Here is a 24,841-nt window from a genome sequence, read left to right on the forward strand (position 1 = left end):
TCCGCGACTCGCCCGCGCCCGTCGCCTCCGTCGGTGCTAGCTCGCCGCGCCCTCCGCGCCTCCGCGAGCCACGCGCGCCCAGCGACGCTAGCTTGCCGCGCCCAGATCCACGCCTCCACGAGCCACACTCGCGCCCGTCGCTGCACGCCTCCGCGAGCTCGCACGCTCCCGCTCGCCTCCGTCAGCTCGCCACGCTGTCTCCAACACCCACTGCAGAACGAGCGCCCCGCAACGCCCGAAGCTGCGCAAGAGGGCGAAAACCGGGAGGCTCGCCGCCGCCGGCGCCGCGCGGGCTTTGCCCGGCGGCGCTTGGCGGCGGCGGCGGGGGAGGAAGGCGACGGGGGAGGAGGAGTTCGGGGGCAGCTAGGTTAGCGCCCGTGTCGCCCGCGGGAGGGCGACGCGGGGCTCTTCGGCCGTAGGAGTTTGACTTTTTATCACCTTTACAATCGAGAGCACATTGATTAAAAAAAGACCGTTGCTTCAGTACCATTGCCACATCTGCTTATTTCACCTGATCAGTACTATAAATTCTATCTCTCTACAAGAACACTATAGTGACGCTGCAAGCTTGTCGCACTGCGCCGGCACAAAGGCCAGCATGTCCTGTCGAGGTCATAGATGACTTGTCTGTTCTGCTGCTAGTCGTTGCAGATGACGATGGTCTGGTCCTGGCCATCATGTCTAGCACCAGACACATGACCTGCACGCGCGTCAGCGACGACACCAGCACGGGCGTGGCATAAATGATAAATTTGACCTATGAATAAAAAGAATTTACAAAATAAACTGTTGGCAAAAAAATTTCATCCGGCTAATCCTTTTGTGTAGCGCCCGACATCTAGGCGCCACACCTAAACTGTGCAGCACCTGACTGACAGGCGCTACACGCCTGACCAGCATCATATCTCAGACTGCATAAAAATTGCTAAGTTAATGTGCAACGACTAAGAGCTACAGTGCTAGCATAGCAGGATTTCCTGAGTTTGACTACACATCTTCTTCCACACATGTGCCGTCACTGTGCTCCGGTCGTAGGTACAGTCACGGCCTTCACGTGACCGTGTGCACTACATTTGTCCAAGGGTGTACAGTAACCATTTTTTAACTACTCAAGTACTACTAGAGCTAGTACTATATCATATTGCATCGCATCGCCAAGGCAACATAGACCGCCACGTCCTACTCCACTTGATCGATTGCAGCGTTTGAGTCGACCGTGCAGCGCCTAGACGCTAGGCACTATACTGTATAGTGTAACGTCTAACTCTCAGGCATTGCATATTGACTTAGCATTAGATAGTCTGCATTGTGATGTTGATCAGGTGTGTAGCGTCTATCAGTCAGTCGTTGTACAGTGTACTGTAGCGTCTAGATATTGGACGCTACATAAAAAGGTTAGCCGGATGAATTTTTTTGTCAACAGTTCATTTTGTGAATTCTTTTTGTTCATGGGTCAAATTTGTGATTTTTGCCCACAGGCGTGGCACACCGCCCCCGCCACTTTGAGAAGAGAGAATTCCTTAACACTGTCCAAAAACTTTATTCCCTATTTGACACTGAAAAAATAATTCTTTTCTATCTAACACAACCTTTAAATTTTATTCCCAATATAACACTTCCATCCATTTTTTGTGCAAACAGTGTTAAATGGCACATGAAATGACAATTCTGCCCTTGAACATCTATTCAACCATTTTCTTTGACATGTTCGTTCTATTCGCCAAGCTAGCACAAGCAAGATTCCAAGTACGTTCGTACATACGCGGCTAGAGATGAGCACGTTCTGCTTCTAGGGAAAAGTTAATCAAGCTCCATGTGTTTTTGAGCTAGCAATGCACGTACTATTTGGGTGAATCGATCCGGCATTCTAAAACCAACAGTCGATCACGGGCTCGCTCAACACTCGTCCGCTCCCGTCCGCTGCGCCTTGGTCATTGTTGGGGCAGACCCGCCATCGAGTACTTTACGACGACACTGTCGAACGACGACTAAGTGAAGCAACGTTGATTGTCTTGGTTTTTGTCCCAAGTCGGCTCAACCCGATGATATACTTTACGTCGAGACTCACCTTACGAAGCCCGATGCACTGGAATGCAAAGTTGGCCTCAGCTCGCTGATCTAGTGATCTCCAAGCACGTACCGACGTACGTACAACAAAAAATAGAAAATAAACATGTACGTACACAACAACCTTTGGTTGGATACCCAAACGCACACACGCGTAGGAGACTTCGGCTGATTGTCACACGTACGTATCCTGAGTGGTGATTTTACTTTATTGCTTCAATCCACGGTCTTACAAAGTATATGTATATATAGCAGCAGCCTAGGACACGAACCACGTACGTACAACTACAACTTGGTGATTGAATGTGTACAAATGGGACACAAACCACGTACGCTATTTTGAGCCATCCCCACCACCATGCTTCGAGGAGTTTTTGCAGCAGAACCAAGGGTAAACTTATCCTTTCACATTCCATTTAACACCGTTAGGTCAAAAAATGGACGAAAGTGTTACATTGGGAACAAAATTTAAAGTTGGTGTTAGATAGAAAAGAAACATTTTTCCAGTATTAAATAGGGAAACAAAATTTAAAATAGTGTTAAATAAGGAATTCTTTCCTTTGAGAACGGTGCCGTCGCTGCCAGTGCAAGGCAGAGGTCCAGCTCAGTTCAACAGATAGTTGGCTGTACCTCCTTTTTGACAGCTGAGAAGGCTGGGAGCTCTAGTATTACCTGCGTTACATGCCTACTCATAAATTTAAAACCAGCTTGGTTAAAACCTCATATGGATTTCAGAATAAAACTTGGCGAAGCAGAGTTCTGATAACAAAAGCATGCAATAAAATCAGGAGGCCATGTTATGCTCCAACAAGATATACTGCAATAGTCAGTTCTATCATCAAACTGATTATATAATAGATTATGCATTGTTCAGGCATGCTCAGGAGATAAGCTTAAGATTTAAAACTGAAAATACACTAAAATCAACTGCCATATACATCCTCATAACTAACATAAGCACAAAATGAGAAAGTTATAGTTTTTCAACATATTGCTTCTAGGTCTGTAGCACACTATACATTAAACTAAACATGCACCCTAAGCAATTTCAGATCAGCTTTCTAACTACAAAGTTCATCTAGAACTGTGATAACACATAACAATGAATAATCCATCTATGCGAAAACACCCAGAGTCTATTAAAGAAGACCACCTCAACAGTGCAAATATATCAAACAGAACGGTCTAAATTTTAAGCACTAACAAATTCAGTTTTTTGGTGCTCCCTAGAAACGGCAAATCGATTTGCAGTCTCATACCTCTCACCTGAGGTCGTCGCCGACGCCTCCTTCATCCCCGAGATCCTCCTTTGGTGCTCCACTCGCTTCATGATCTGAAAACAATACACGCGCCACACCACAGAGGAAACACCAAATCAAGCGGTTAGCAATTCATCAGTACCATATAGGCATCGAATCCGATCCGATAGGCACAACGAAAGATTCAAAACCCACTCACTGTGTCATCATCGTCCAGGAAGGCATCCTGAGCCGGCTCTGGTTTCCTGAAGAAACTCCTGAAGAAACAGATCATCGTCACGCGGACCAAAAATGAGACGAAGATTTTACCTAGATCGGGCACGACCAGTCACCACTACACCGCCGCGACCTCGAGCTCGGAGTTCGACTCCACCTTCAACCTTCTGACAATCTGCAGTAAGCAAAACGGAAGCGAGGTGAGCAAACCGTTGAACTGATGGCAGGCACAATAAACATGCATGTCAATGAAGCAATCTTCTCGAACGATGTACTTACCTTTAATTATCTGTTGCAGGATAGAAAACTGAAGCCGTACTCGACTCCCTTTGATGTCAGGCTGGATAGAGCTCTGAAGAACTACTCTGCATGAGTTACTGCTTGCTAAGTTTAACAGTTAAAAAAGTGTTCTGGTTGTGTCGATAGGCTTTGTTTCTACTCTTTGTAGGAAGAATGATTCGTAGATTTGGAGTCTACTCCAACTGAATTTGGTGTACATTGAAATAGAGATGCATCAGTAATTTTGTGTACATTGAAATGGAGAATTAGGCTTGGGTTCTGATTACTCTTATCCTACCTCAGCAATTTTGGGTTAGGGTAAAATCATGGGTTTTCCCAAAATAAAATAAAACAAGCCCAGTAAGAAAGTAACATAAGAATCAAAGCCTAACTGAGAATTAGGCACTTCCGTTGGCATGTCAACAATCAGATATAAGTACAGTTCTTGTGACAATTAAAAGACATACTTCTAGAACACCTAATTGTCAGCATTAAGCTTCTACAATATCTGCACAAACCAAGTCTCTCACACATGAGTTGCAGCTTAATTAAATAGATTCAGAAGAGACGCGGGTGCATATATCAGTGCATAAACCACTCTTCTCAACGCTCAGTTGGTCTAAGTTCTGGTATCTTCATTCTTCATATCCTCCAAAAAAAATATGCTTTGATGTACAGAAACCAGACCACTTCAAGTTCTAGTGAATTATACAATTGTCCCTTAAATAGCATAAGCACTTGCATTCCTATGTACTTTACATAATGTGTTGGGTGGATAAATTGGTGTATCGCAAAGGAACACATGACAAAAAAAATCAAATAACATACATCAAAGACAATATTTTACCATCTCAAATTAACTACTGCAACTATTTAATTTTGTTAATCACAGAAAAATCAACTTTCTCGTTTCCATCCTTTGTGATTCCTTTTGTCGTCTTATACAGATTGTTTTCAGCACACATTCTTCATTTAAGCGTTATCCTGTTAATTCTTTCATTATTCACATACAATTTTTTCAGGTAGGATATTATTTTGTTTGTATAAATATGTTACTATTATTATTTTACTTGAGAAGAAAGACAACTCTGCCTCCAAAGGTTTGCTTTATGTCTTCAGGCCAGATAGGTATGTGGCACTATACAGCGAATTCAGTTATGATTCAACCAAATGGAGGACAAACATCAGATTTGCCGAGCATCAAAACCAAAACGGAAAAATAAAAGAACCAAATTTTTTAGCAATTACTAACCTTCTTTAACCAATCCTAGCAAAACTGGCAGGTACTCTTCCAACGGAGTGAATTGTAGAAAACCACCACATTACAGCGAAGGTTTGCAGAAAAGACTCTTCTATGAAATTGTTGCAGAAAACACTAATTCTCGGCCTAATCTTTTGCAAAATACACTGATCGATCACTTAGGCCATTTTAACCGCGATTATGACATATGGGTCCCACATTTGATGAAGTGGCGTAACGTTTTGCTGTAGACGACGTTAGGCTGGTCTTTTTACAAGAAAACCCTCCCTCCCAAAGATAAATCCAAATCGTGGGGAGCGTTCGTCCGTCCGAGCTGCCACGCGCGCAGCCTGATTCCTCTGTCTCCGCCGGGGGTGGTGGTGGCGCAGCGGCAATGGACGTCGCTGTCGACGGCTAGGGGGTAGCCGCGGGGCGGCTCTACGGTCGACGGCCTCTGGCTGCGGACGCGGGGAAGGGGAGATGGAGCCGGGGCGTCGGGGACTCGCGCGGCAGCAGCAACGATGAGCCCGGCGGCCTCCCCGACCTCGGCCCTGGCGCAAGTAGCGGCGGTTGCACCTCCCCGTCACCATCCTCCCTCCTCTCTCTTTCCTGAGCAGGCGGCGTGCATCCCGGCGGCCTCCCGGCGGCCTCCCCGACTTCGGCCCTGGAGCAAGCAGTGGCGCCGCTTAGCGCAACACGAGCACGAGCCTCGGCGCGGTGCACATCACAAGAGCAAGCAGCAGCGCGGCGGCGCACAACATGGGCAAAAGCAGCAGTTTCAGCGTGAAAGCAGCAGCAACGGTGCGGTGGCGTGCAGCCCCGAAGCAAGCAGCAGCCGCGCGCAAGCAGCGGCGGCGGCCCGGCGGCACGCAACACGGGCGCAACCAAGCAGCCACCCTCGTCGGTGAGCTCCGCCGCTGCCGGGGCATCGGCGTGGGCGGCAGCGCACGAACGCGGGATGGCCGGCGGCAGAGTAAAGTCGAGCTTGGCATGACAAGGACCTAATTGCATTTTAGTTTTCTGATAGAAGGGTGCCTCTGCAAAAAAACCAGAGACTATTTGGTAAATTCACATCACATCATGTCTAACGCCGTCTGGGACCAACAGTTATGCCATGTCACCAAAGTTGGGCCCACTTGTCATAAACAAGGTTAAGAGGCCGAAACAGCCGGATCAGTGCTTTCTGCAAAAGATTAGGCCGAGAATCAGTGTTTTCTGCAACAATTTCATAGAAAAGTCTTTTCTGCAAACCTTCGCTGTAATGTGGTGGTTTTCTGCAATTCACTCCTTCCAACGCCTGCAGGATATTACCAGTGCTAGATCCTGCACAAACCAACGACAGAGAAAAATCAAACTCTGTGTCAGTTCAGAGGCCAACATCTTGCACGTAACACAATCCAACAATTCAGTCGAAAACCACCCAAGAATCCAGACACTGTATTAGCAGTCGAGTTTTTTGTGTGGGTAGCGTTAATGCTGGACCAGGCTACTCCAGAAAACGTGGATTAGAATGTGCCTGATGAGCAAAATTAGATTTGGGTTTGATTGACTGCACCATATGCCTCTGCTCGCCTGCTTAGCTTGGCTTCTTCCCATGATAAAACAAAAATAATAACACAACACAACTTTAATTATCATTATCTAATTATCTGGGCAGATCATTTCACCAACAAAGAATCACTCAATCCATCCAGTTTGTGACGAAGTATAGGTACTTTTCAACCTCAGCAGCAAGACTTGTCTCGAAGCAAAACAAGTAATCATCACGTTTTGGCTTTGTTCACGTTTTGGTTCAAGTCATCACATCTTCATGCAGTGAATATCTATGTAAATGTGGCTAGTGCTGCTTCTACCAAATCACTGAAACGTGAGCATCTTAATTTGTGCAGAACGCTTCGCCCGGTATGACAGGCATGACATCCCACGTGTCTGAAACTGTCTCCAATGCACCACATAAAATTCAGAAAGAGTAGAGTTCATGACCGCTCACACACAAGTCCATGCCCGTATGCTTCCGGAGCCCCAAAAGGAAGACGACGAAAGCACCATTAAATTGTTGCACAATCGCAGAATGGAAGAGGTTTGTGCTGCCAAATCCAACGGCTAGCTTGAGAGCTCGCCCTATAACAAACTATCAGCAAGGCTACCCATTATATCCAGTAGAGATAATAAATATGTCATGTAATTTGCACCGGAGAGCAAGGGCAGACTGCAATTAGCCCCTTACAGAATTTTCAACCGAGTGACTACATTAGTTTTCACTCGGCAAAACCGCAAAATATGTGATCAATGCATTAATGCAGTGATGCATGAACAAACCTGCAAGTCGCCATGTCCTTCCAAGTTAGTCACCCTTGCGATTGGCGGTAGGGTTTCTACCGAGAGCATTTTTTTAGCAGAAACATAAATTAATTGATGTGTTTCCTTTCTTTCTGTCGTTAATGTGTTTTTTACAATATTTTGAATAGCGCGCTATTTCGCCGTTATAACGCGGTTATAGCATATCTGGAAGGGAGGCGTTACGTTTTGGCAAAATCGGACGCTACGGCGCTAATCCGTAATTAGCGCGCTACACACGCTATAACTTTGTAACGTTACAACGTTACAACGTGCAGATGAGCGGCGACGGCAATATCTTGAGCAGCCCAGCAGGCCCAGCAGGTCAAAAGCCCAAAACCAACCCACGACCGACCACTAGCTTTCTCACTTATTCTCCCACGAGACCTAACCGGCTAACCCTAGTTCTCACTTCTCATCCACTAGCCCAGATGAGCGGCGGCGGCGACGACGACGGCAACATCTGGTCGTGAGCGCAGGCAGCGGCAAGATCTAGTCATCAGCGCGGCGGCAATATCTTGAGCAGCGGCGACAGCATCATCTCGCCGCGGCAGCGTCCTCCATGTCGACTCCATCCTACACCGACGGGTGATGTCAACCACACCGTCGGCAAGTCAACCACCAGGTAATCAAGCATCCACACCGTTGCATACCCACTTTCCCTTGAGCCATCTCCATGCCCTCCCCGTCTCTTGCTATGCCGCTGGCAACAGCTTATGAGAGGAATTTCAGTGTTTTTCAGCAGGTCAGAAAGATGCATTCCATATGTCAACTTGTTTATTGTCACATTAGAAGGACAACCCAGTATCTTTGCCATACTTTTCTTGCATTTGTTTACTTGTTTTTTCATACTAAGAAATCAATGCTCTAATCCCATCACCTACAGATTCACACAAAAAGACGCAGTAGGCTACTTCATGACAAAATGAGAGACCTTGTGTTCATCAAGTTCAACTCCAAACTAAAGGAAAAGAGAGGGATGAAAAACAGGGACCCAATTGAGGACCACACATTTGTAGATGTTGTAGAAGATGAAGGTAATGAGTGGATTACTGGTGTTGTGTCTGTTGAAGGAGTGCAAACAGGAGTTGAACCTGAAGATGTACAAGTTGCACAATCAACATCAGAAGGAGAAGTTGCTCCATCAAAAAGAAAGATAGTGTCTCAATCTCGTCCTAGGAAGAAGAAGAAGTTGCTTCCTATTTATCGTGATGATGAGTTGCAATCAGCTGAGTCTTCTTCTGAATCGGAAGACGATGAAATGCATTTACCAGTGAGTGATTCTGAATAATTTGATTGTGCTATGTTGTAATGTTGTCCCCTTCGGTGGCTATTGATGTAGACTATCTTAAAACTCGTGTGTTATTTTGTGTTGTATTGTTGCTGCCCCGGCGGCTGTTCATGTTAGAGACTCTTAAACTTTGGCTGTTGAGTGTTGATGTTTGAGACTTACTATTTTTATGTACTGGATTTGGCCCTTATGCATATATTGCTTGCTCCTATGAAAAATTTAGTTGCTTAAATACTTTATTCCTAGATATATTTGATTTTTTTCCAAACGCTATTTTGAAATATAGCACGCTATTAGCGCGCTATAACTTGTGTAGCATTTAGAGAAGGGCCTCGCTATATTTTGTAGCGCCCTATTCAAAATATTGGTTTTTTTTACCTCAGCACAATTAAATCAACGTGGTAGCTCATTGAGCAATACTTCTTCCGTTCCAAATTATTCGTCACAGAAATGGATATATCTAGAACTAAAATACATCTAGATACATCCATACCTGAGATAAGTAATTCGGAACGGAGGGAGTACAATACAATACAATTGTTCATTATGTTGACACAAATAAGCAAGTTGAGAAATAAAGCCATTTCCCATCAGAATGGCATGGATAAGCAGGACAGTTTTGCAGAGATGATTTTCTGAAATTAAAGACCTGTTTTGTAAAAGTAGACTTTTTTCCTTTCTTAAAAATTAAAAGATACTTGTTGGAGCCCACGTGTAGACCTGTTTTGTAACCCAAGAGAAGAAAGTAGGCTTGGGTTACAGAAAACTACTTCAATTTCTAAAAACATCAACCACTATTTCAATTTTGATTGGCTGTTCGAAAAAACCAATGGCCATGTGATTTAAAATTGATTGGCTTTAAGACAGGCCGGGACCGCTCCTAAACAAACAGTTTGTTGACTGTTTATTTGGCCGATACTTAGCTTGTTTGGTAAACACTCGGGTAGGGGAATGGAAGTTTACACAAAGATGTTTATGGAGGGATTAGGCATGGGAAGTAGAGTTTTACGTCCATTCCCTTGTTTGGCATATGATGGGAATTGGCGTGGGTTAAATCTCTGCTCACGAATTAACAGAGTACCCCCTGGGAAGAAATCGGTGGGAATTGGTTCCTCAACTCTCATTCCCCTTCCCACTGAAACTCACATACCCTCTAATCAAACAGTGAACTTTTAATCTCTTAACCCCTCAACTCCCATTCCCCATCTCTAATTTCCCCCAACCAAACACGCTGTTGGAGCCCACGTGTAAGCTCTATCTTCTCTTTCTTCTCTTCATCTCCCTACATTATCTCCCTCCCAAGCCAGAGAGGGGCACACCATTGTCGGAGCCATGGCCGACGCCGCCACAGACAGCCAGCAACAAGGCCAAGGTCGGCAGCCAGCACCAGGGGCGGATCTGGGACCCAGGGCCCCAAGGCCCAGGCCCGGGGCGTGGCTTTTTTTTAGTTATTACCTACCCATGTTTTCTGAATGGGCCCGGGGGTTAGCCCAAAACACAGCCAGGCCCCAGGCCTGGCTCTCCATCTTCACGCGCAGGGAAATAGCCCAACTCTCCCCCGACACCCAGACCTAACCACGGCCACGCAGTCACTCACGCACCGCTAGGTCCAGTGCGGCAAGGCAGCCGCCGCCGCCCGCCGGTGACTCTCCTCCGCTCCAACGCTCGCCTGCTCAGCCACGCCCTTCGCCGCTTGTCCACGGTCGGCCTGGCCCGCTCCACTGCTCGCCCCATCACCCGCCCCTTGCTCGCCTGCTCCGATGCTCCTGCTCGCCCGTCCGCTGCTTGCCTGCTGCCCTGCTCCGCCGCTAGCGCGCCCAGCTCTCTGCCACGCCCAGCCCAAGACAGGATTGGTAAGTGGGCAAGTGCCTGATGTGCTGTTGTTGCTAGAAATCTTAAATATTGAACATTTTTGACCTACTAGACTGCTATAATGTTTGGATTTGCTACTACAGACTGCTTATGGGGATATCAAGCATTCAATATAACTTGAATTATATTTGAATGTGAATATTGTTGTTGCCACTATTAATATAATTTCATTTCATTTTGTAGAAATAAAAGATGAAGAGATAATTTTCATCCTTGGCCGCAACAGAAGTGTCTACACCCATGCTTTTAGCTAGAGGGAATCAAGGGGCTGAGAGGACTGAAGCAACCCCAGAAAATGAAACAACTGCAGAAATGGGACCACTGCCCTTGACTTCAAAGGACCCGCCTTCAATCTCAACTTGAGAAAGTAACATCTTTGTTATTCTTGATTTTGCTCGTGATCAACTGAGGGAAGGTGATATTCATCATGATCCTGGTCTTAGGAAACCTATTGAAAGCTTATATCCAGACATTAGAGATGTCGCTAGAAGGATGGATGTAAATATGGTTCCATGCCAACCAACTGGTCATAAATTGAAAAAAGAAACTAGAGGAAATTCTTTGAAAAAGGGATCCTTTCAAGCTAAATGGTTCGGGAAGCATTCCAATTGGTTGGAATATAGTGTTGCTAAGGAGGCAGCCCTTTGTTTCTATTGCTTTCTTTTTAAGTAACCTAGAGCAGAAAACTATGGTGTTGAGGCATTCACAACAGTAGGGTTTCAAAATTGGAAGGATGGACTTAGTATTATTGATACACATGTTGGCAGTGCTCACAAGAAAACTAGACAACAATATGTGGCTTTCAAAAATCAAAGACAGTCTGTGGTAAATGTGATGGATCGTGCCACCATAAAGAGCCAAGAAGAATATAAAGCTCGTCTTATCATTATCAAAATATGAGAGAAAATGGTTGGGATCAGCTCTTGAAGGACACAACCGACTTTTGTGTTAAACATAACATTATATTGCCTAACATGGATGATACAATACTCGCTCGGGGTCGTTCAAGGAGGCGTGGTGGTCAAATGGTAACTTTCTGTCAACGCTTCATATATGAAATATTCAATGTTCTGCTTGACCAAATAATTAATGAGTTAAATAACCGCTTTGCTGAAAGATCTACTCGATTGTTGAGATGCATTGCTTGTCTTGATCCAAGGAACTCGTTTGCTAATTTTGATGAAGATAAATTTGTTCAACTTGCTGAGATGTATGCTGATGACTTCTCCATATATGAGATTTCTTTTGTCCTTAGAAACCAACTTGAAAACTTCATTGCTGATGTGAGAGCTAATTCAAGTTTTGTTAGTTGTAATAACCTTGGTGCTCTTGCTGTGAAGATGGTTCAAACTGATAGACACATGGTCTTTCCTTTGGTATATCGTTTTATTGAGTTGACATGAGTGGAAAGAGCTTTCTCGGCTATAAGTATTATCAAGACTGAGTTGAGGAATAAGATGGGTGATGATTGGTTGAATTATTCCATGGAGTGCAATATTGAGCAAGAAATTTTTGCAAAGGTTGATGATGATGCTATTCTATATCGCTTTCAATCTATGCATCTCGCAAAGGAATTCTACCTCCTCGTAGTAATAAGTGTTCAACTTTGTACAATGTTAGTTGTTTCACTTGATGTTTATGTCTTCTCTTATGAAAGTTTGCTTTTTATTTATCTAAGGTGTTGGCTCTTTTTCCAGCATCGATCAAGTTATGGAAAACACTAATGAAGCAAGCCATTGATTTGGTATTCTTTTTACTGCATGTGTTCGTAGTTTTTGTCATCTTTTTATCTATTTTGTTGTATCTCTAAGCATTGAGTTTAAATTCTAAATATTTGGTGCAATTCGCTCATATTTAAAGTATTCTATTGAGGTAGCTATTGCTTGATGGACGTTAAGTTTTTTTCTCGTGACGAAAAAAAAATTTGGGCCCGAGGCTTGTTCCAGTCTTGAATCCGCCACTGGCCAGAACCACGCCCGGCTGCCACGTGTACCTACAAGGCAAGCAGCAACGGCGGCGGCAAGCGTCAACCGCAGCAAGCAGTAGCAACGAGCGGCAGCATGCAACAGCAGAGGCGGGCGGCCGCAAGCAGCAGCAGCGAGCTGCGGCGGCGGCAAGTAGCAGCGGCAGTGAGCGTGCAACATGCAGCGACGACTGCTTTGGCTCCGACTGCGTTGGTGAGCTAGCTAGCTCCAGCTGGTCACGGTCGCGCGTAAGCTAGCTATCTCCGGCTGACCGCAGTACTCACATGAGCTTGATAGCTCCGGCTGTGTCCGTCCGTGAGCTAGCTAGCTCCTGCTAGCATTTTTTTAATAACAGAGACCTGATTGTATTTTTAGAAAAGCTAATAGGACCTGGTTGTTTTTTAAGTTACATTTTTTAAGTTATAGGGACACGAGTGCTTTTTTATAAAGTATTGCTTTTGTGGAAAAGTTATAGAGACCAGATTGCTTTTTTATTTTTTTTGGAAGAGACCGACATGTGGGGTCCAACCTGTCATAACGGTCGAACTAACGATGTTGACATTTATGTTAGGTCAGACCTGACGGGTGGGCCAACATTGTCATAATCATGATTAAAAGTAAACCATTCACTCACCAGTGTTTTTTGGAACAACCAACCAAAATAGTGGTAGATTGTTGAGAAATTAAAAAAATGATAAGGTTTTTTTGTAACTCTAGCCCTAAATATGGTAGTTTTTTTTGCTATTTACTCCACCGTGGATGAAAGCAGCCCACCAGTCCTTTACAAAATATATTTCAATAGAAACTTTAAGTGTTCTAACTTTTGTGACATATAATTGATGTTAAATATTAGTAAAATTAGCAACTTAGAGATACGCACATGAGGCAGTATAAAGCAAATGCATGTGATGCCTCCATCCTGGAGCTGATCAGATGTTCGCTTGCATGGACCATTCCCAACGACTGAACAACATCTACTTTATTTCGCAAAAAAAAGAACATCTACTTTCACGTGCGTATTAATTCCTGGCTTCCTTGTGCCTCCGGCCAGCGGCTCCCGTAGCATCTTGATCTCCCCTTTGCCTAAAGCTTGCAACTTCTGATCATCTTGGAGCTGTAAAGACTACCGGTAATGACCCAAATTGACCATGACCCCTTCCTCACAGTAATAGAATATATTATATATCATATGAGGAGTGATATGCGTCAGCCGGCGGATCCTTCACGACGTGTCAGATCTGGCACAAATCTAATGACGAGCGTCGTTCTTCACTTTTGCACCATACACTGTGTTATAGAACTTTTTTGCAAATGTTGCAACTGATATTTCTTACAAAGGTTGTGTTGTATATATATTTTTGCAACAGATATTATGTTGTAGAATTTTATTTGCATCAGAGGTTATGATCTAGAAATGTTCTCTTGCATCGTCGAGCTGCCACTGCAACATTACCCATCTTTCAGAAACATAGATGATGTTGCAAAAACCTTGAGATTTACGGTGGGCGCGGAGCGTAGAATCGTCCCGATGATTCTAATCATTTCTCATATCATATAACCAAGTTTTTAAGGAAAACTTTCGATCTATTCATCATTTCCGAAGGCAGTAAAAATACCACTATAAGTAAATATTGCATCTACGTCTGTAGACCACCTAGCGCCATGAGGACTGAGCCGAAGGAGGACAGTTGGTGTCGCCCCTCCCTTATTGGAGCAGGGCAAACATTGTTGTAGTAGACAATTAGGAAGTCGTGGTGCTAAGCCCAATAGGACTAGCGCACCAGAATAAAAACCGCTGCCGATGAAGAGAAGTGTAGAGCGAAAGGATCCAACCTGAAGACACATGAACACTAGCAAACATTGTTGGAGACAAATCGGCGGTGACGCCGGTGGAAGGCGGGGAAACCCTAGTCGCCGTGTGGGGGAGGAGGTGAAAAAACATTTCCCCGTGAACCTTCCAACCTATATATCATATAGCCTAATATAATAAAAATATATGACCATGTACTAAGCTGCATGCGTGTTACCATGGAGTGAAATAAGGGGACCAGCACCGGACCATGGAATAGGACCAGCATGCGTGCATGCACATGAATGAACCTCTTTTTGTACGTACACACCTGTCTAGCACGCGGAATGTGGCATGCAATGCAACTCTTGCAAGTAACGTATCTCTCTACGTAGATATAGCTAGCCCTGCTCTGCATCGGCCTCCACAATTCCATATGCATGCATAGATCAGTACTATCTGACTGCTATCCTAGCTATAGCAACCATATATCTTGCATAAATCAATCAATCGCAATGGCGGCGGCCGGCGGCAGCAGCAGCAAGAGGACGTGGGTGGTGGACGTGGAGAAGAAGCTCAAGGAAGCCGACAAGTCGGCGGAGGTGTCGCGGTGGGAGCGCCACTGCATCTACCAAGTGCCGCCCTGCATGACCAACATCAAGAGCAAGGCCTACCAGCCGCAGGTGGTGTCGCTCGGCCCCTTCCACCACGGCGACCGCGACCTGCGCCCCATGGAGGAGCACAAGCACCGGGCGCTGCGCCAGCTGCTCCTCCGCGCGAACCGGCCGCTCGACGACTTTGTCGCCGCCGTGGAGGAGGTGACGGAGGAGCTGGAGGGCGCGTACATGGACCTCGACAACGAGTGGCGTGCCGACGGCGGGGGCAGGGACCGGTTCCTGGCCATGATGATCTTCGACGGCTGCTTCCTGCTCGAGGTGATGAGGTGCACCGCTGCCGACGGGAAGCAGGTCGGCGACTACGCACATAACGACCCGATCTTCAGCCCCCACGGGATACTCTACATGGTGCCCTACATCCGGCGAGACGTGCTCATGCTCGAGAACCAGCTACCGCTGCTCCTGCTTCAGAAGCTCGTTGAGGTTGAGAGCGGAAAGCCTCAGGTACCCTGCCTTTCAATACTGTTGTAAAAAAATATTAAACAATGAAAATTGCACACAGTAATTCTATAAAAAAATGAACAAAAAGGTACATTATAAATATTCCTCAAATTGTTTTGAAATATGACATGCAGTAATTCACATCATCCTAGTTAACATATATGCAATAATAGTTTTGTTGTGAAGGCCCCGTTGCCAAAAATTTAATTATGTAAAAAATGGGATGCTAAATCTCAGGCGATCGAGACTTAACCAAGTCTCATGCTTTATTCTGAAGATCTTACATGAAGATTTGTACAAACATTTCTTCATTGAAACTTGATTAAGCCTCAGTCGACTAAGACTTAGCCACACCCATATAAAGTAGGGCACATGGTTATACTACCTTTGATCCATATTATTTGCCCTAGATTTATCTAGATATCGATGTATCTAACAGACAAGTAATATGGATTGGAAGGAGTATGCATATTGCCTAAATTTACAATTTGGGTAAGTCGATTTCGTGATAGAAGGAAGAAGGAGGCATGGCAGACCTTCGAGGTCGAGACAGAGGGGTTAGCTTCTCTTTTTTTGAGAATTACAGAGGGGTTAGCTGTCCTGTGTTTATTTGCTCCTGCAACCAAATGAGGCCTTAGTGTTGATTCCCACCTGATTTAGAGCGCCCCCTCGCTGGAGGCAAGGACGGCATGGTGAGCTGCAATGAGGCCTGCCATCGTAGACGGAGGAGAGGAAGAGAGATCGAAGAGGAAGAATAAAAAAAAAGAATGATGGAATCCAACATCCCTGAAAATTGACTTACCCAAAATAAAGTTTCAGGCACAAAATGGTGTGCTTCGGGACACACCTTTCTTTTTTAGTACACAGTAGATATGTAAGCTGACTGATTTGCAATTTTAGTACTACCTACTATGCCGAGCTGACATCGGCAGGACCACCTTGCTTCTCCTGCTAGCTGCCTATTTTCCACCCGTGTCGCTTGTTTTCTCTTTAATTTTGGGCATGTTTGTTTTGTTGCCCCAGCAAACTTATAATTACTTTCGTTACACCTGAACATTTTATATGGACTCGTGATGGTTGATTTATCTATAAGGCGACTATTTCAATGGTGTCTCTTTCTCTTCAACTAATGGATGTTGATGATTGCATGCATGGATGATGGCCAGAGCGAAGACTTCATCAACCGAATGGTGCTGAAATTTCTGGCCCAATCATCTGGGACACTACCAGCAGGCATCGGCCTAGGGCTCCACCCGCTGGATGTCTTTCGCCGGAGCATGCTCACTGGTAAGCACCACAAAATTCGGAGCCCCCAGGACATTGAGGACGACAACGCTATCATCCGGTCAGCAGTGGAGCTCTACGAAGCTGGGATCCAGTTCAAGCCGAGCAAGACGCTGAGCCTGCACGACATCCGGTTCCGGCGCGGCACGCTGAGCATGCCGACGGTGTCGGTGGACGACTCCACGGAGTACATGTTCCTCAACATGATGGCGTTCGAGCGGCTACATGCTGGAGCCGGAAATGACGTGACTGGCTACGTCTTCTTCATGGACAACATCATCGACTCGGCCAAGGACGTGGCGCTGCTGAGCTCCAAGGGCATCATTCAGAATGCCATCGGCAGCGACCAGGCCGTGGCCAAGCTGTTCAACACCATTTCTAGGGACGTGGTGCTCGAGCCCAACAGCGCCCTCGACGCCGTGCAGCGGCAGGTGAACGGCTACTTCCGGCAGCCGTGGAACATGTGGCGCGCCAACCTCATCCACACCTACTTCAGGAGCCCCTGGGCGTTCCTCTCCCTCGCCGCCGCCATCTTCCTCCTCGGCATGACCATCATGCAGACCGTCTACACCGTGCTGCAGTTCTACGGGGGCGACAGCAACAGCCCACCGCCATCGGCACCATCTCCCATGTGATCCGTCGCCGCAACAACTTAATAACTAGTACCTGCTACTCGGTCCTGCTGCATGAATTCGTTTCGTTTTCTGTTTGAGGTTAATGTTGTTGTCGTACATCATCAAGCCTCTGGGTTATTTACACTGTGCAGGAGCGAAGATAGCATGTGTTGTGTCGTGTTTGTGACTTTGTGTGGCGTTCGTCATGATTCAATTTATTTTTGCAATTCTACATGAAACACGATCATTGCTGAGTATTTGGGCGTGTCCCGGTGTAAACATTACGCCCTATGACCAATGGGTCATTCCTCCCCTAGAGAACAAATTCATGAGGGGGAGCCTCCCCATCTGACGTTCGACATGTAATGGGATCCTATGTAAGCTGCTAGCTAATTACCTAGTGTTGTTGCTTGAGTTCATGTTCGTGATGGTGGTCGATCATCACTGCTTAAGAGTTGAGTTAGGTGTCATGGCTTGAGTCCGCCCGTATACCCTGGGTCTGGTTTGGAGTTTGCTAGTGTTGCCGATTGAATTCACGTTCAAGAGTTGTATGTGCAGGTGATGGATATCGTCACCTATTAAGTGTTGAGTTTAGGGATCTAGGCTTAGGTTTGTGTATATATACACGGACATGTACGCGAGTTTTGTAACTTGCGAATTCAGAGTTTAAGAAATACTAGTTTGTGATATTTTGATGTGATTTAACCATGGGCGAAAGCAAACAATGAGACACCACACTCTCGATGAGATGCCCAAGAGGATAACTGGCTCGGGGAGGATAGGTGTCACAACTTTGACGAGAGAGTGACTCCGACAATAACATCCCCCGAGTCACCGGGAAATCGTAGCGCCACGAACATGAAAACCAGACCTATGCTAGGTGACGGCACTAAACTGATGTAATGACGCGACACAATGAAAGTGACAGGATGGATGTGGTCCGCAGACAGAATACTAGAGTGAGCCATCCAACACTAATTATAAAGTACTATTCGGCTGGAAGGAGAAAAGGTAGGTGGGGATCATGTATGTGGTGACTATTTGTGGTGTGGAGTCTGGTTGAGAGGAGAGAGAGGAGAGTGGGACCATGCATGTGAAGAGAGAAAAGAGAGAAGGACCACGCGGAGGCTTTTAGTTGGTCAAGTGAATGTTCGGACTCTGGTATATCTCCCTTACTTTTGTCTCCACTTTACCGGTAAACTGACGTCCCCACCACTTGGCGAACCGATACAGGTCCCTATTGGATTACAAAAGTGAACAAATATATCCAATAGAATATATACCGGAGCTTTGCGAGTCTCCCTTGAAGATACCCTAGGACCGCTCTCAGTGCTCCACCATGTCACTATCTATATGCAATACTCCTTTGTTTTTGTATACAAAGCCATCATTTTTCTCGTGCAAAATTTTGACTTATATTTTTTGTCAATAAAATATGGTTTATATGTCATCAAAAATATATGATCGAAAAATTCTTTGAAATGAGCATTCAATGACAGACTTTTTATGGCGCATGAACAATTCCTCATAATCCTTGTAGCACAGTAATATGGTCTCGGCCAATTTTTTATGGCAGGTCGGGAATTTATTCTCCAAAAGCTTGCCTGTTCTTAGTGCATAAACCCTTGTGATCATTTCGTGACCTTTCGCATGTTGTGGCCGGAGTGAAAACCGTCGAGATTGCTCAAGCAAGGCGTTGCCCTTTGTGCCTTTGTCGAGGTAGCCGAGAGCGTGGGGCAGTGTAGCAGCGATCGAGGTAGTCGTGCGAAGGACGTTGTGGTCTATGTCGAGTCAGAGTTGCCAGTGTCGAGGTAGCCGCATGTGGAGCCGTGGGTGCAAGGAAGCGATGTGTAGTCAGGGGCACGGTCGTGCGCTAGAAAGAAAACCGTGATGTGATCCAGGCAATCGTTATGGAGGGTGTTGATGCCGAAGACGATATTATCGAAGCCGTTGTAGACGAGGTGTCGCACTGGGGTTGCCAAGCTCGGGGACACGTCAGGGATGAAGGCACGGGACGGTGTTATCAGCATCGGACATGCGTAGACGGAGACCAGTATGAACTGTTGCCATGTCAGGGGACCAACAAAGGAGGCCTCCAAGAGAGTAGTGGTGGAAACATGCATGGGGATAGTGAGGGGACCAACAAAGGAGGCCTCCAAGAGAGCAGTGGTGGAAACATGCATGGGGATAGTGAGGGGACCAACAAAGGAGGCCTCCAAGAGAGCAGTGGTGGAAACATGCATGGGGATAGAAGGCGGCAATGTTGCTCACGGTTTCCAAAGTAGACAAAGTGGTTGGGGAAAATAATGACAACACTGGCAACGAGTGTGTGTTAGACGAAGACGAAGGGTGGTCGGCGGAACCAGAGGTGGCCTGAAGGGGCCACGTTGGTTATCTGTAGAAGTGTGGAGGGTATGCTCGAAGTACATCAGGAAAAACCCAAAAGCATGATGAAGACCATGCGCGCACAGTGGTGATCCTGTGCGTAGACAGGTGACGCAACGAGGACCATGATAGATGTCAAGGTGCGTGAACGACTAGGTGGACTGCATGTGGGGACACTCTGGCTCGTAGGAGTGACATAGCTGCAGCCGTGGGAAGGACCTCAAGGCAGCGATGCTGCGATCGGAAGAGACGACAAATCAACAACCAATTGCTCGATGGGTGAAGAATTGTGCATACTCACTAGTACAGAACCGGTCAATAGCACCGGTTCGTAAGGTCCTTTAGTGCCGGTTCCATAACTGGTACTAAAGTGTGGGCACTAAAGGCCCCTCCCCCCTTTAGTACCGGTTCAGCACGAACCGGTGCTAAAGGGCAACCACGTGGCACGAGCTAGCTCCGGGGGCCGGGAGCCCTTTAGTACCGGTTGGTAACACCAACCGGTACTAAAATGTTTGGGGGTTTTGGTTTATGATTTCTTTTTCATTTAATTTTGTGTTTTCCATTTTAATTCTTTTTCGTTTGCTAGTATTTTACGATACTACACATTGTACACGTTATGCATATATATATATAGAATTTCTAGTAGAACCAATCATATATATATCATCAATGTCTCACAAACCACCATATTAATTCACACATACACACATGTATAGCTATATATACTTCTGCTACATATGCATGTTGCCTTCGGAGCCAGTGGCATTAGCCTAATTGGTGCCTTCGGAGCACGATGACAATTGGAAGTGGTTCATGACCTGGTCGATGGGGGCGGTAGCGGGTAATAGTATTCTCCTTTCGGATTTATGACCTGGTCGAGCAAAAATCCCGCTATTTCCTCTTGAAGTGCTTCTACGCGCTTCGTTTCTAGGAGCTTGTCCCGCACCTCTGTAAACTGTTAAGAAGGATATCAATATGCATGTGTATTAGTTGTGTGATTAGATATCGATAATGGTGTAAAAATTGTGAATAGTGTTCTGACAAGCGTACCCATTCCTGTCTTTGAGATCAGCTCCTTTCGGACACCATCATGCGAATGTTCTCGCAAACGCAGAATGCACACAGATCAGTCCCCTGCGCCTGCTTCAGGGCCTTTATTACGAGAATGGAATTTAATTTGATCAGATAATAATTAATCAAGCATGATAATTAAAGAGATGGCAGCTAACTAGCTAGCTAGTACTACTTAATTACTTACCTTGGGTCGAAACCATTTCAGTTGTCGTTTCCATTCGCCTTCTGTGACGCTTATGAACCTTGCCCAAGCCCTGCCCACCGACAAAGAAAATGAATAAAGGGGTTATTAAATAGTTCATATCATGAAATGACGAACTAAATAGGCCGAGATATATAGTTAATAATGATTGAAATTACCTGTTGACTATCTCAAACAAGATGTTATAGTCACTATTTGCTTTGAGTAGTAAGTCCAGTATTTCAACTGTTCCGGCGTCAACTTTAATGATACACAAGATCCAGTGAAATCTGCATGCACACACGTTTGCATGTCTTAATTAAGCGGACATATGTAAGCAAAAACATGTAGCTAACTAGTAGGCAAAAACAGAGAATTTGTAGTACAAGAAAGTGTGACTCATTGAAAGTTGTAAGGAAGTAGTATATCTTCATTGTATTTGAGGCGCTTCAAGAACTCTAGCATGCTGTCCTCTACCTGCTTTTCATGATGCTTGTTTATTTTCCATGTGTATTCATTAACGGTGTTTGGGTCAATGAACCCAATGCCATAGCGTCCACATTTTCTCATTTCATACATCTTCATCCTGCATAATGCCACAGAAAAGAATATAGTGAGGATAATTACAGGTAATGATTGATCAAAAGGATCACTACAGCTAGCTTGAGACTTAAATTACAGAAAGAAATCACTTACAGACAATAGCAACTGACGATAGATTTGTCGAGTGCGTCTTGATTGTATAACTGAAACAGTTCAAAATACTCAACGATCACAGGTTTCTGATGGTAGTAATGATCCTTCTTGACTTGCACCATGAGGGACTCTCGATCGGATCTCTTGATAATGTCCATGTACCATTGATGCAATTTATACATTCTCGTTGGGAGCTTCTTGACCTCTTCTGGCTTGACCAAAGGTTGGCCCCGGGCATATTTCCGTTTTATTTCCTCCTCTGTAAGCACAGGCATGTCCTCGATCTCGAGGAGTTATCCAACAGTGATTTTAAGAGTTTTAGCTTGCATTATATGCTCCTGGGTTATTACCACATCGCCCACCTCGGGAATGTAAACTGTTTGCCCACAATAATATTGGGCGCACGTACTGTCACGTGTTGTTGGCGGCACAACAAGCGGGGGGATCGATTGCGCCGCCTGTTCTCCCAGCTGGGCAATGGTTTTCCCGCATTTTTTGACAGCTGCTTGTTGTTTGCTCGAGCTCGAGCTTGCCTCCTTCTGTAGACGTTGTCGATGTAACTTCCTGATGTGGCGCTCATAGTCTGTGTCAACAGGCTTAGGAGCTGGTGGTTGAGCCATATGAATGAAGTGGTTAACTACTTCCACAGGCACTTTCTCCCTTGGCGGCGGTGGCGGTTTCGGTCCAAAATGGGCGTCGACTTCTGCCCGCACTATGGCATTGGTTTGCTCCTCGGTCCTGTCATAAGCCCTCTCAGGAAGAGGAGTAGTGAGGTTTGGACCATATTTATATCGCTTGCCTCCGCCTGTAGTTCCTGTACTATGACCTCGACTCGTATCGCTACGCACCATAGCTGCGGGGTGTCTCTTCTGCGATTGCTGAGGCGGCGGAGACGGCTGACGGGGCTGAGTTGGACAAGGAGGAGTGGCCTGAAGCTGTGCCGGACATGGAGGAGGAGTGGCCTGAGGTTGTGCCGGACTTGGAGGAGGAGTGGACGTCTGACGCTGTGTCGGACTTGGAGGAGGAGTGACCTGACACTTTGCCGGACTTGGAGGAGGAGGAGTGGCCTCACGCGTTGGTGGACTTGGAGGAGCGGGAGTCTGCTGACTCGGTGGCGGACTTCGACGAGGAGTCGGGTGACGCGGTGTCGGTGGCCTTCGAAAGATGATGCAATCCTTTCTCCATAGGATGATACGATGTTTGGCATCTCCGAGTGTGTGCTCCTCGTCACCTCCAGGAATGTCAAGCTCTAGCCCCGAATATTGGTCCACCACCTCATCAACCACGACATGAGCATAGCCTGCTGGAATCGGGTTGCAATGGAAGGTTGCATCGGGGGAATTTGTATAAGCAACATCGTCCGCCACCTTCAAGGATATGTTCTTAATTTTGAAGTGTAGCTCGCAGTTAGTGTTCTCCGCGATGTCATCCACAGGGTATCTATCCAGCATTGCGTCAAACGGGGCGGAACCCACGCTGCTTCTCGGCATGGATGGGGCGGTGGTATCCAATGCTGGATCATCTGCTAGCTGCTGCAGCTGCTGAGACCCTATTTGCTGGCTAAGTGAGTCGATCTGCTCCTGCTGCCGCTGGAATTTGACTACCAAGTCCGCGTGCGCTGATTCTAGGCCTTGAAGGCGTTCATAGTCCAGCTTCCTCTTCTCCTCCTCCATCTTCCTCTGCTTCTCCTCCGCAAGCTTCCTTCTCGCACGGGTTATGTAGTCGACGTTCCAGTCCGAAAACCCCTCATACCACGGAATAGCGCCCTTGCCTCGTGTTCTTCCCGGGTGTTCAGGATTTCCCAGGGCACGCGTAAGCTCGTCGTTCTCTCTGTTGGGCTGGAACACCCCCGTTCGAGCCTCTTCTATTGCAACAAGTATATTATCGTTGGCTCCGTTCAGACATGCCTTCGTCGAAACTTTGCCTGTCTTCGGGTCCAACTCCCCCCATGCGCATAGAACCAAGTCCTGCACCTGGGGGCCAGCTCTTAGTAACCGGAGTGACACCTGCATCCTCCATCTCTTTCTCAGACTTATCCCACTTAGGCATTGCCACCGCGTAGCCACCTGGCCCCAGCTTATGGAACTTATCCTTTTTTTCGGCATTCTTCTTGTTTATTCTCGACCGTTCCTTAGCTAATTCTGAATCCTTGAATTTCACGAAATCGTTCCAATGAGCACTTTGATTCTCTAGTGTTCCCTCGAATACTGAAGTCTTCCTTCCTCCCTTGACGTACTTGTCCCATTCACGATTCTTGTGGTTCTTGAATGCAACCGCCATCTTCCTAAGAGCAACGTCCTTGACTTTCTGCACATCTGCTTCTGTGAAATGATTTGGTAGGGTGAAATGTTCCATGAGAGTATCCCAAAGCAGACTTTTTTGTCTGTCGTCGACAAAAGTAAGATCTGGACGTGGCTTTGCTGGCTCTCTCCATTCTTGAAAGGAGATCGGGAGTTAGTCCTTCACAAGAACTCTGCACTGACGAACGAACTTGTTCGCAATCTTCTTAGGCGCTAATGGTTCGCCATTAGGTCTGATTGCCTCGATATTATACTTTACGCCCTCCTTCAACTTTTTGTTCGGGCCTCATTTCGTCCTGTTGCCTGAAGATTTGCTCGATCCGGATGGCTGAAAGAAGAAAGATCGATTCGTTAATATATCTTCAACTCATTTAAAACATGTGATGAGCACCAGATGCCTGCCTATATAAATATATATACCTCGCCGGTCTTTGTTGTTTCAGGATCAACATGTTCTTCGTCATTGTCATAATCGTAGTTCATGATCACTTCATCAATTCGGTCGTCGCGATCGAATATCATATCACCCTCTCTGGTGTTGTTTAGAAATTCGGAGCCGTCATAATCTTCTTCAATCTGATCATCATCTGGCCCGCGTATTATATCGAACATGGTCTGTTCTCCCTCTCTGTCGGTATTGTCCGCCATAGCTTTTATTTAACTATGCCAAAAGAAATATAAAACAATTTAGTATTCAAATTACATCGTCTCGAATAATAGATATAATCTCGAATACATCGTCTCGAATAATAGATATAATCTCGAATACATCGTCTCGAATAATAGATATAATCTCGAATACATCGTCTCGAATAATATATAATATTGAATAGTACATCACTGGCTAGGTAGCTAATTAAAGATCGAATACTACA

At 45.9% G+C, this 24,841-nt stretch overlaps 1 protein-coding gene across 1 annotated transcript; it reads left to right on the plus strand.

The window, feature by feature from the left end:
• Positions 1-14,792: 14,792 nt before the first annotated feature.
• LOC119316380 (UPF0481 protein At3g47200-like) lies at positions 14,793-17,405 on the plus strand. The gene is made up of 2 exons (XM_037590696.1): positions 14,793-15,435; positions 16,599-17,405. Exons 1-2 carry the CDS (start codon positions 14,830-14,832, stop codon positions 17,349-17,351), a joined length of 1,359 nt encoding a protein of 452 aa, XP_037446593.1. The 5' UTR covers positions 14,793-14,829; the 3' UTR covers positions 17,352-17,405.
• Positions 17,406-24,841: the final 7,436 nt, after the last annotated feature.

Source organism: Triticum dicoccoides, chromosome 6A, assembly GCF_002162155.2.
Source record: "Triticum dicoccoides isolate Atlit2015 ecotype Zavitan chromosome 6A, WEW_v2.0, whole genome shotgun sequence".
Classification (NCBI taxonomy): domain Eukaryota; kingdom Viridiplantae; phylum Streptophyta; class Magnoliopsida; order Poales; family Poaceae; genus Triticum; species Triticum dicoccoides.

Excerpts from the sequence above, each read along its gene's own strand:
- LOC119316380 (XM_037590696.1), top strand. The coding sequence starts at position 14,830 with ATGGCGGCGGCCGGCGGCAGCAGCAGCAAGAGGACGTGGGTGGTGGAC. Across the intron at positions 15,436-16,598 it reads TTGAGAGCGGAAAGCCTCAG|AGCGAAGACTTCATCAACCG; the intron begins GTACCCTGCCTT and ends GATGATGGCCAG.